At 45.2% G+C, this 13047-nt stretch overlaps 1 protein-coding gene across 1 annotated transcript in view; it reads right to left on the bottom strand.

The window, feature by feature from the left end:
• The window catches only part of BMP6 (bone morphogenetic protein 6), a 180687-nt gene that overhangs the window by 10253 nt on the left and 157387 nt on the right, over positions 1-13047 (bottom strand). Inside the window, exons 3-4 of the mRNA XM_053603799.1 lie at positions 5453-5601; positions 4500-4697 (exon numbers count right to left, since the gene is read on the bottom strand). Coding sequence (XP_053459774.1) covers positions 4500-4697; positions 5453-5601 — 347 coding nt within the window. The remainder of the gene's footprint in view (positions 1-4499; positions 4698-5452; positions 5602-13047) is intronic.

The raw sequence follows: 13047 nt of genomic DNA on the forward strand, positions 1-13047 counted from the left end.
CCAAGTCTGTGCCCTGGAGTTCCTTGAAATCTATAGCAGAAGACTGCACAGTCATCATAATGTTCTCACACAAGTGTTTTGCAAGAAACGAATTCTGATTCCCTTTCGTATAACAGAGGTGTAATAAATGGTCCCAGATATGAAGCCTAAGGAATAGAAGCTAAGAACTGTCAACAAGAACTGTCACCAGTGTAGCTAAATGGACATCACAGCCACTTTATTTTTTCTGGAGTCCTTACAGGTACATGTTTGCCTAGGTGGGGAAGAGATGGAAGGAGAGTGTGCTGTAAGAAATATTAATGGGGAGCATTGGCGCACTGACGGTGTCATTCCAAAGGATGTACAAGGTCTGAAGAGGTTGCTGGATTCACAGACATTGGGCAGAGCTGGGTAGTGAGAACATAAACACCAAGAATAAAAGAGACCACTCCGGGGGCAGTGCCTGTGGCTCAGTGAGTAGGGCGCCGGCCCCATATGCCGAGGGTGGCAGGTTCAAACCCAGCCCCAGCCAAACTGCAACAGAAAAATAGCTGGGCGTTGTGGCGGGCGCCTGTAGTCCCAGCTGCTCGGGAGGCTGAGGCAAGAGAATCGCGGAAGCCCAAGAGTTAGCGGTTGCTGTGAGCACCACGGCACTCTACCTGAGGGCAGTACAGTGACACTCTGTCTCTACAAAAAAAAAAAAAAAAAAAAAGAGACCACTCCGATTTTACATGAATTGTTAAAAGTGGCAGGTTGCAGGGTGTGGTGCCTCACCCTGTCATCTTAGTACTCTGTGAAGCGGAGGTGGGAGGATTACTTCAAGTCAGGAGTTGGAGATGAACCTGAGCAAGAGTGAGACTCATCTCTACCCAAAATAGAAAACATTAGCTGGGCGTGGTGGTGCACGCTTGCAGTCCCAGCTACTTGGGAGGGGAGGCAGGAGTATCTCTTGAGCCCAGGAGCCTGAGGTTGCAATGGGCTATGACGACACCACTGCATGCTACCCAGGGCAACAGAGTGAAACCTCATCTCAAAAACAGAAACAAAAAAGTGGCAGGTAATGTTTCCAAACTGTCATCTGCCAAAACAGCCACAGCACTGGGAGCCAGCTAGTTAACATGGCAGAAAACCTCAGACTCACTGGCTGACTTGAAATTGCAAGAACTATCCCCTCCCCAAAGATGTTTTGGAAAAATCCTAGAAAATTAGCCAGATCAGAATTTAGAATTACCAAATGGAATCATCCTCCAAGGACAAATGGAATCCTATAATGGATTGGCCAAGTGGTGTCACTCTCCCCCAGAAGACAAAGCGAGGAACCCTGAGAGAGAGAGAAAGGGCTACCATAAAAGCCAGAGGTGAATGGCAGCCAGCAGAAAGAGAGTACCAAGCTGGAACTATGTGACCCAAGGGTGATGCCACGACAGCAGGGGGCTGGTAAAAAATGAAGGCTAAAAAAGAAGTGCCGAGTTCATTAGAATTCCCAATGGGCTGCCCAGGACAGTGTGCACCAGGATTAGTAAAACATGTAAAAACAATGTAAACAATGTAAACAATGTAAACAAAACAATGTAAACAATGCTGCGTAGAGGCGATCCAAGCCCCCTGGAGAAGTGTAACACGCCCAACACTCAGCCTGCATTTGGAGCCGACAGCTGCAGAGAAGCAGGGGCCACTGCAAACCATCCAGACAGACTTCGGTCCAAACCCACTGATGCACATGTTTGGAAAGTCCAGCTTGAAAGCCAAGTACAAATGTTAGAGTAGATTTTGGTGGGTGGTGGGAGCTCTTGGCCTTTCCTCTGTTGTGGACTAGTCCTGCAGTCTGAAGCATAGTACAGCTCAGTTCCAAAAATAGCCACTTACTTCCCTGCCATGTGGCACCCTGATGACAGGCAATTTGATGAACGATGTTAACTTCTTTACCCGGATGCCAGATGACCCCAGTGGGCTGCTTCTGGTGGTGGTGGTTTTGGTGGAGAACTATCAGTTCCTTGGGAGCACACACTGTGGAAGAAGGGGGCAGCAGAGGCAAAGCAATCTCCTCCTTCAACCTCCCAGAAGATTTACAAGTGGAAGTCTGCCGCAGTCATGCCAAAGAGCATGATTTTCTGTCTCTGCAATATCTACCTAGCTTATCAAGACCTGGCAACATCTGGCCCCACGAGAGAGAAAAACCAGACAGCCCATTTCTCCAGGTAGCAGGTCTTCTTTCTGGAAATCTCTTCCTCTGCATGTCCACTTCCACTAACAGAAGACTAAATAAGGAAGAAGCAGCCAAGTATAGAAAGCCGCACCTCAGAGGGCCCGACAGGAGCGATTTCTCAGATTGCTCGAGGGGATCTTTGAAGAGAGTGAGAAGGAGGGAGGATCCTTCCTGGTAATGCTTTCTTGGGGGCTTTTAAATAGGTGAGGACGGAGGAGTCTGCTATGAAATCTTTTGCCTTCACACCGTTGGAAGGAGTAAAGCCCGTTTGGAAATGCTTTGCTGAGAGGAGGGGAGGACGGCCCGAAACCGTCACAAATCGCTGCAAATTAGATCAATTTTAATATCCATATTTAATTTAAATTCACCAAATCAGGGGAAAGAAAAGTTGAAAGGGATAGAAAATAATAACTGGGTGACATTGCTGAAACCCCAATCAGGCACACCAGGTTTTCTCAATTTAAAAACATTGGCGTGTGTATTGGGAGGGCGAATGCTGAATAAATCAAGTGAAATTTTTATTTTAAAAAGCAATCAATGTTTCAAGAGATGCCTCCACGTCTGAGGTCCCAGTACCAAACTGACCACAGTTCGTTAATAAATTGCAGCCTGTCGTTGGCAGCCCATCGTGCCCCGAAGGAAAACTCTGAGATTATTAACTCTGTTTAGTAGGCTGCCTCTGAAGTGAATAAAGGAAAGCAAGCGTTTCTTCTTCTTCTTCAAAAACCCCAACCCTGACTGTTTCTAGTGGTAAACACAGGAACACCCATGCTGTGCAATGCTTCCAAGAAACACCAGGATGACAAGAAACAAAATGTCACATCACGCTGGGTGGTGGACCCTCAAGTTCCACATCCAAGTTACTGGTAAAAGAGACAGCTTATTAAGTTAGACTAAGATGGAGACTCTTCTTCCCAGAGAAAAACTGAGGTACTCTGAGAAGCTACATTAACTCTTTCTGGCCACTGAAAAGGACATTTATACACAGGATAGTCACCTGGAAGGATTAATGCATCTTCCAGAAGTATTTCACTTCCTTTCCAGGGCTCCTAATATGTGTCCTGAGAACCTGCTTCCTACAACTGGAAGTAACTGATCTTTGGATGCTTTTAGGAGCCAGATGTTCATGAGAGTATTGATTATCCTCACCTTACAGCAGAGTAAACTAAAGATGAAACAGATTAAGTTTGTCCAGAGTTGCAGGGTAGCAATGAGGGAAACAAGTTCTCTGCTGCAAATTCCACCACTGCAAAGCCCAACTTCATGCTTGATTCCTGGGCTATTCAACAGCCCAAGGAACCTCTCGCAAGCACTGGCTTTAGAGTCAGAAACGTCTGAGTTTGAATCCAATGCTTACTAGCTACGGGACTGCCTGTCAGAGGGAGCACCTGCTCCCCCTTCCTCTGTGTTTCCATGAGTGGACTTGCACATCACCTCCAAAACAGGCGTGGCCATGAAGGGACCATGTCTGAGGGACCACCGAAATGACACTCAGGTAGTTGGGGCTAGTTCCTCTCCCTTGCCCTTTGAACTCGCCTGTTCTGGGCAGAATGGGGCTGACCTCATTCTCTAGCTCCAGGATGGGCACACAGCTCAGGCCTGGCCATCCAGAGCACTCCCCACCCACTGGAATCATGTTCTAGCTTTCAGCCGAAGAAGGGCTCTCTGTCTGAGGGTTCAAGAGTGATAAACTCCTGGAACTACTGGTTGCCTTCCTGGCCACCCTAGGGAGACAGTCTTTCTGAGAATGTCACCAACAAAGGAAAACAGAAAAAAAGAAGTGAGATTCCTGATATGGCCCAAGCCCATGGACCATCCACGCCTAAAGCCAGAGGCCCCACCTTCTCAGCTCAGTGACCCAGTGAAACCCATCCTAGAGGGCTGTTAAAGTTGACATCCCATCCCTTCCAGCAAAGACCACTGACAAATACAAGTCCATATTACACAAACCCACCAGGCATAACAAAGCTAGGAAAAAAAACATTTTGGGGGTCACAGGGTTTTGATGGGAATGAAAACAAGTTGGAGAAACCTAAGGCAACAGAAAGATTCTCGTCTGATAAACAGGCAGTCATGATGCCCGCAGCCTGCATGATCAGTCGTTGGGTAACAAGTTTTTCATGCTGAGGGCCCTGGGAACCCCCCTAGATGATCGGACATCATAATGAGACTTCCACCCACCATACAACACCGACAGACAGGCCTTTGCATTTGTTATGCAGAAGTTGCTCAGCATCTGAGATCACAAGCATGATGTTTATTCTCACTGAGGCCAACAGGACTCCCTGGAAAAACAGGCTCCCCCCAAACCTACCTGAAGCACTAGAGACCCGGGACACGTCCTGGGACTGGGTGGAGCGGTTGCGGCTCTGTTGTCTGCGCCGGCTGGAGGCTGACCTGGTGGAGCGCACGTGGACCTCGCTCACTTTGAAGAAAGCCACCATGAAGGGCTGCTTATCGTAAGGGCCGTCTCTGCCCACCAGGCCTGCAGCTCGGGGGTGGATGTGGACTCCTTAAATGCAAACCAAAGCATGTCTGTCTTATTACTCGGAGCTTTATTCCTGCAGCTGCAGTTAAGGGTTGGCTCCTAGTCTCCCCAGTGCCAGCAGTAAAGACCGAGTGTAAGGAAGAAGATCCCGCATTCTCAAACCACACCCGTGCCTGTGCACTGCAGAACGAAAGCATCCTTCAGAGGTACATGAATCCCTTCACGGTGTGGAGTGAGCTCCTAGGCTGTCCTGTCACTGCTGGTTTTACTCACCTGTAGTCACTTTTATTTCTGATCATATTTCTTCCCAGCCAAGGAGCTGACCACCTGGGCAGAGTGTGCACAGCCTGAGGGCCCGTGGGGGGCACAATCGGCAGGGGGGACCTTGAGCTGCTGAGCTTCAATGCCACGGGAAGAGACAGCACTGGAATGTCCCCTTGGGAAACCTGCTCCCCAGTCAGGATCTCAGTCCTACCTCTCTCTTTCTCTCAACATTGCCTCTGCTTCCTCTGCCTAGGATAGCTGTCCTCTTATTGTCCCCCTCAGCACCCTGACCACCTTCCAGAAGGGACATGACCCGAGCCTATCTGCACATCCTGTCTAGAAGTCCTCAGGAAAAGATTTGGGTTCTCAATAGCAGACATAAAGGAACAGCAAGCTGGGTCCTCCTAGAGCTGAGGACTTGATTAGAAACCATGGTCCTATCACAGTTACCGTAAAGGAAATGAACAGAAAATGACTACCTGCCAGACTTTGGTAGCACATGCATGAACACTTACCATCCCGTGTCACCACGCTCAGCTGAAGCCCCATGTTATGCTGTGGGGTCACAACCCACAGATTGCTAGTGGCTGTGATGTCAAATTCCAGCCAGCCTTCTTCTGAGGCCCACACTACGCGGGTGTCCAACAAAAATAGGTCAGAGTCTCTGAAAGAAAAACAAAAAACAGCACGGTGAATGGCGTGCTGCCCCAAAGAGCCTCCCACTCTGTTCTGTCTTGGAGCCAGGATGAAAAATGCCCAAGTCAGATCACGTCCACCTGAAAGACCACATGCAGTGACCTGCCACAGCTCTAACAGGTGCGAAACCCCCTGAGACCTGGGTATGACACAATTAGGAGAGACAGGAACAAGTCATAAGGTGCTTCTTAGAAATCAGTTCTCCCCTGGACATAGGAGTACCCCTCACCTTCACCAAAAGACTTGCCTCACTGCCCCTCCCAAATCCTTTTTGGAATTAGAATAAATTATAAATAAGTGTTATTTTGTGTTTTATTTTAATACTTATTTTACTATTGTATTATTTTATTTACTTGTAATACTATTTATTAGCAAAAAATAGCTTACTTTATGGCTAGTAAACTGTAAAAGGAGAGAAGTGGGAGGCAGTGAGAAGCAGGATTAAGGAAATGCCAAATCAGGATTTGTGTGCATATTTACAAAATTGGGCTTGGCTCTTATTATTATTAATATTTTGTAAATTAGAACCTCAAAATCTACGTTCCTGTGAAACAAGGAGAAACAAGATATCACATCACATTTCTGAGTGATCAACCATTCTTTTCTTTTAATTGAGGCTATTAAATGGTTACACTAGATGTCCTTTTGAACATAGACTGTGTGGCTGGGGCTGTATGTTGAGCGATTTTAAAGTTCATCCAAGCACAGCTGTGAGCTGTGGGTGGAGTTCTTTGAGGCAAAGTCATAGAGTCCATTCCTTCCATTGGGCTCCATGGGGAATATTTTAATATTTTTCAGTTTTCCACTAATGTAACACCAGGAGCAGTGGGAAGGTGGTATGAGGGTTTCTTTCTGTTCACCCACATTTCACAGTAGTCATTGTCAGGGGACTGTCACCTTCATGTGTTTCAGCAACAATGAACCTGAGGTTACATCCCAGGGCCACAAACGTGAAATGATCCGGGATTCCCAAGATAAGGAGGGGAATATTTTGGCCACAAAAAAATTATAAATCTCTTGGTATGGAAATATTTTGCAGTAATATCTTACAAGGGTAGGAAAATGACTAGTGTTAAAAGTACTAAACTAGGCCAGGTGCGGTGGCTTACATCACCAAGCACTCTGGAAAGCTGAGGTGGGAGGATCGCTTTAGCTCAGGAGTTTAAGACCAGCCTGAACAAGAGTGAGACCCCATTTCTACTAAAATTAGCTAGATGTGGTGCTATGTACCTGTGTCCCAGCTACTTGGGAAGCTGAGGCAGAAGGATCATTAAAGAATAGGGATTTGAGGTTGCAGTGAGCTGTGATGATGCCACTGCCCTGTAGCCTAGGTGACACAGTGAGACTCTGTCTCAAAAAAAAAAAGGGTCAGATGTGGTGGCTCACAGCTGTAATCCTAGCACTCTGGGAGGCCGAGGCAGGTGGATTGCTTCCACTTAGGAGTTACAGACCAACAGGAACAAGACCTCGTCTCTACTAAAAATAGAAAAAAACTGGGCATTGTAGCAGGTGCCTGTAGTCCCAGCTACTTGGGAGGCTGAGACAAGAGAGTTGTTTAAACCCAGAAGTTTGAGGTTGCTGTGAGCTGTGATGATGCCACAGCACTCTACCCACGGCAACAGAGTGAAACTCTGTCTCAGAAAAAGTACTAAACTTAAGAGAAGCATCTCAATAATAATAGCATACACTTAAGTAACTTACAAAAGTAACTTACTTAAAAAGTAACACAAAGTTACACTTTTATGTACTTCACTTTGGTGCTTATAATAATCCTAAAAGCTAGGTAGAGTATCATTATTTCCATTTTAGAGCTGAGGAAACTGAGATTCAGACATGAGTTTACAATCATGTGGCCAAGATCTCAAGCTAGGACATTTGCACTAGATAATTTATGACAGCTCAATTTACAATTGCTAGGATGTGGAAACGACCTGAATGCCTACCAATCATGGATTGGATTAACACATGGTGGTACATGTGTACTATGGAATACTATTCAGCCATAAAAAGGAGACTTTACATCTTTTGTATTAACCTGGATAGAGTTGAAACCCATTTTTCTCAGTAAAGTATCACAAGAAAGGAGGAGCAAGTGTCCATTGTACTCAATGCTACTATGAAGCCAGTAGACCATCTAATACACACCCACGTAGGAGAAAAACTCTATTCAATGCAAGGTGGGGAGAGGGGAAGAAGAGAGGGAGAAAAGGGAAGGAGGGGAGGGATTGGTGTGCTCCCACTTAATGGGCATAATGTGAAAGTAGATGACATGCTTCCTGGATGCAGGACACAACCACAACAGGGACTCTACCTAACAAATGCAAACATTGTAACCTAATTGTACCCTCACATGAATTTGAAATAAATAAACAAATAAGTTAAAAAAAAGAAGAAGAAAGAAAGAAAAAGAAAAGAAAAGAAAAGAGAGATCTCAAGCTAGTAAATGAAAAAAACAGGACTCAAAGAGTTTTCCATACGACCTGTTGCCTTTTGAGATTATTTCCAAAGACAACACCTGACAAATGAATAAAACTCATCTCTATTCCATCAAATATTTATGAGGCCAGTGAAATACTGAGTTAAAGTCTTTAGCCTTCTCAGAGGAGCAGACATTTTTCCTGCTTACATGGCTGCTTAGAAGGGAGCTCTATTGTCATCTTTTCCCAGGATCAACAGTAGGTACAGATAGAAGTCGTTTACTCAGCTGCTTACCAGCGTCTGTGGGGGGCCACATTCAGGACTGCCGCGTTTAAAGTTTCTCTCCAACATGGATACGGCACCCCCCTGGTGACAAATCAACCCCCATTACTGAGGTAACCACTGTGAGCCAGGATACAGGGGTGTTCATAGAAAACAGCATGAGGAGCCTGCAAGTCCAATGCTTTGAAGTTTAGATGTACAAAGATATAAATTCTGTTCTGGAAGGTTGCAGACAACCCTTATCCAGAAACAACACAGACAGTATGAACAGCACTGTGGGAAAGTGGCCCCAGTCCTGAAGGAAGCACCGGACATATTCCTGTCACAGGGGCAGAATGTGGCTTGGATACTAGCACAAAGAGGCAGTGATGGCTGGGCATGTGGCTCATGCCTGTAATGTTAGCATTTGGGGAGGCCAAGGCAGGAGAATCGCTTGAGACCAGGAGTTTGAGACCAGCCTGGTCAACATAGCCAGACCTCATCTCTACAAAGAATAAAAAATGGTAGCCAGGCATGGTAGTGTGGCACCTACAGTTGTAGCCAACAGAAGGAGCCTGAGGTTGAGGATGGCTTGAGCCCAGGAGTTGGAGGCTGCAGTGAGCTATGATCATGCTTCTGCCTTCCAGCCTGGGTGACAGAGTGAGACTCTGTCTGTTAAAAAAAAAAAAAAAAAGAAAGAAAGAAAATACCCAGTGAAAATTTCAAGGTGTGAGCTTGCCCCTACGACCTGAATGCCTACCAATCATGAAAGCGATCATCTTGCTTTCCCTAAAGCAAGAATGAGTAGTGTATGGGACCACAGCCAGGATTGCTATGAACACTATTGACAGTGATGCCACAGGCATTTAATTCTTAAGGACTTATAATAAGGATGCACAGAAATACAATGCAAAATATGAGCATAGCTCTCTAGAAGGAGCTACAATGAGCTTTGATTTTTATAGAACAGGGCTTAGGATAAAGGAAATGGGAGCCTATTCCATGAGAAAGTGGGGGATGGGACAGCAACCATCATCCAAAAAGGAAGAGGAGGCCCGGTGTGGTGGCTCATGCCTATAATCCTAGAACTCTGTGAGGCAGAGGCAGGTGGATCACTTGAGTTCAGGAGTTGAAGAGTTCACTCAGCCTGAGCAAGAGTGAAACCCCATCTCTACTGAAAATAGAAAAACTAGCCAGGCATTGTTATCCTACTTACTTGGGAAGGTGAGGCAAGAGGATTGCTTGAACCCAATAATTTGAGATTGCTGTGAGCTACGATGGCACCACTGTACTCTACACAGGGTGACTGAGTGAGATTCTGTCTTAAAAAAAAAAAAAAAAAAGGCCAGGCACAGTGGCTCATGCCTGTAATCCCAGCACTGTGGGAGGCTGAGGAGGGAGAATTGCTTGAGCTCAGAAGTTTGAGACTTGCCTGAGCAAGAGTGAGACCCCTACTCCTGAAACAATGAAAAACCCAGCTGGGCTCCATGGCAAGCCATGTAATCTCAGCAGCTTCTGGAGGCTGAGGCAGCAGGATGCCCACAGCCTGAGTCTGAGGTTGCAGTGAGCTATGATGCCATTGCACTCTGCTCTGGGCATAGGGTGGGACTCTATCTCAATAACAACAACAACAACAAAAAAAAAAAAACAGAAAGAAAGAAAAGAAAAGCAGAGAAAAGAAGAAAGAGGAGAGGTGCATGAGTTGAAGAGGAAGAACATGAATCAGGAGCTAAACTTGGGGCAGAAGTGTAAGAGCACTGGTAAGAAGGAATAACATTCACAATATGGAAGCAGCTAAATCTCCATGGATAGTCTATATCCCAACTTGGGACTGAGCCATGGTGTTGCCCCAGGAATTCATGTTGTTTCTGTGAGTATAGCTCTCCCTGCTTAAGAGATCTGGAAGATCAACAAGTGAGATCTAACAGCTGAGCCTTGAAAGGTCAAAACTCTCTGTGGTTCAGTGGCAGCGAGGCAGTCTTGATTGTAGATGGTTAGATCTAGGATGCTCGGGGCCTTTTCCTCCTATGAGGTAAAGCATGGACTTAAAATAACCAGGCTGAGTGGGGCACTGCACGTAGAGCCTGTATTCCTCAGGACCGACAGAAGAGGCAAGTCCTGCCAAGACAGGGAACTGGCACTCACGACTTGGGGCACAGCATTACTGCAGCACTACTTGAGTCAGGAAGTCTCAGAATAAAGTTTCTAATTGCCATGATCAAAACAAGAGCAAGGTAGGTCAAGTTCCAACTCGTCAGAACCAAGACAGTAGAGAAACACCATCCCTTCCATGAACATTCCTCCCCTGTTTGTCCTGTTGCTTAATAGAAAGGCAACAAGAAGTAGGGGCTGGTCCTTCTCTGCAAGGGGCCAGTTCTCTTTAGCAGGGAGGGCCAGTCTCTACTCTGCCTGTGAGGTAGACTTTTTGCTTTTTATAGTTTCTGAATAAATCTCACTTTCACGCCTTTCTGTTGGCTTCCTCCTAAATTCTCTCTCACATGAAGGACACACTTGGATGTCAAGTGACTCCTTTCTGCATGACCATCATGATGTCTCTTCCATAGCTGAGGAAATGGAGCCCCAGAAAAAGTCTGAAGATCACACAGGTAGGTGTTAAGAGGGGCACACAGAATTCGACCAGAGCCCAGGCCCTTAGCCATCATGTGTATAAAAGGTAGACATGAAACAGGCAGAGTACAGGCTGAAAATCCTGAGCCAGGGCTCAGAATAAGGTAAAGAATCAAATCCACTGCATGTAAATCATCCTCTGGATGTAGAAAATACAGTAACACACACAGGGTCAGGCCAGGGTGACTGATTTGTGCTGTGCTGCCCAAGTGGTTGATGGTGACCACAGGTGGTGGCATCCTGGTGGAACCCTGCCCTTGCCCCTGTGACCTTGCCCTCCTCCTCCCAAGAAGAATGCTCTGTGTGTCTAGCCTTCTTAGTCTCCTGACTCTGTAAAAGTGTAGCCTCAAGTAAGATGCAACTGATTTTGCCATGTAATAAATAAAGAAATTTTTAATTACCTTCTAAATCTCACTTTGGCAGAGTCAAGATGAGAGGTTTACATCTAAATTACATGTCACTGCCAGATAAAGAATCCTAGAGTCTGGCTACAGTTGCCACCACCAAGGGATTATTTGGACCTTCCTAATGAGATGACACACTCTCAAGTTAACAAACCATGCAAGAAAATCTTGAAAGAAGAAAAGATACAATTTATAATTTTGAATGCATTTATTCACTCTTGTGTTCTCAACTAACTCATAAGCCTCACCTTTGCAGGATGAATGTACCTCCCATCTTCAGGAATATAGCAATGTCATTCCAACCACAAAGCATGATTTTTCTTCTGTTGTGATCATCCTGGCCAAATGAAGTTCTTAACAAATTGAGAAGCCTAACAAGAGACTTCTAGAAAATTTCAAAATTCACCCTGGCATTAGCATTGACAGATTAGCCATTCACAAAGACTTGAAGAATTGGTGTTTGTGGGCAAGATTATTCCTGTGTGGTCCCTCCTGTCACACAGCCTCCAAGGCACCTGTGCAAGTTGGTGATGCGACACAGGACCAAGAGGCAGAAAGACTCATGGGCAAAGCACACTGGGTCTCTCTCTCTCCTTTGTTCTGGAAGAGGGCAGGAGGTACCTGAGCTCTTGGTGCCTGGGTTTGACCTTTTCTGACAAACTTCACACTTGTTTAGGTCACACTGTCCTACTCAAAGTACAACCATGTTTACTACTGACCATTTGCTAGAAAAACACTCTCGATAAAGTGTAATTCATAAAGGACTTTTTTTTTTGAGACAGAGTCTCACTTTGTCGCCCTTGGTAGAGTGCCTGGCATCATAACTCATAGCAACCTCAACTCCTGGGCTCAGGAGATTCTCTTGCCTCAGCCTCCCAAGTAGCTAGGAATACAGGTGGCCACTATGTTGCTCAGCTACTTTTTCTTCTATTTTTAGTAGAAATGGGGTCTCACTTTTGCTCAGGCTGGTCTCAAACTCCTGAGCTCAGACAATCAACCCACCTCGGCCTCCCAGTTTGCTGGGATTACAAGCGTAAACCACTGCAACCTGCCGAAAGTGGAATTTATACTTTCAAAATAAGCAGATGTACCAAACACTTAATCAGGTGACTCTGTGGTCCTATTTCTTTATTTCTTCATAACACATTTGTTTTTGCCATTTTGTGTCTGCATTTGATTATAGATTAAGATATAAATAACTTTCATACACTGATGAACTGACTTTGTGTGGTTAGAAAACTTTAATGTGCAAATAGAATGAAGATAAAACAATCAATTTGGAAAATGAGATAGTCAGGCCCTTGCTTTGTACTTTTCTCTGGTGTAAGGTATGATACATATTATGCTTAAACTTTTACTGCTAGAAAGATAGAAAAGGAACAGTAGAATTTGAAAGTAGAGCACTAGAGACTAGGATAAATTGCTGTGTAAATGTATACATGTGACTTTGGATAATAGGGAAGAATGAACATTATCATATAATTGTCTAAGCTCTCATTGACTTTATGCTCCTTGATATTAATATTACCCAATTTTAACCCTGATGGCTCGAATGCTATATAAAGAGGTGTTTTAAATATCAAAGGCATCTTGACTCTGTACGGCTGTTTCATCTTTAATAGACCAACGTAAATCACTGCACAGTTAGGGTATTAACATAGCAAACCTATGAGAAAGCTAGGATAGGAGAACACTATTATGTT

The sequence above is a fragment of the Nycticebus coucang genome, chromosome 9 (genome assembly GCF_027406575.1).
Source record: "Nycticebus coucang isolate mNycCou1 chromosome 9, mNycCou1.pri, whole genome shotgun sequence".
Lineage (NCBI taxonomy): Eukaryota > Metazoa > Chordata > Mammalia > Primates > Lorisidae > Nycticebus > Nycticebus coucang.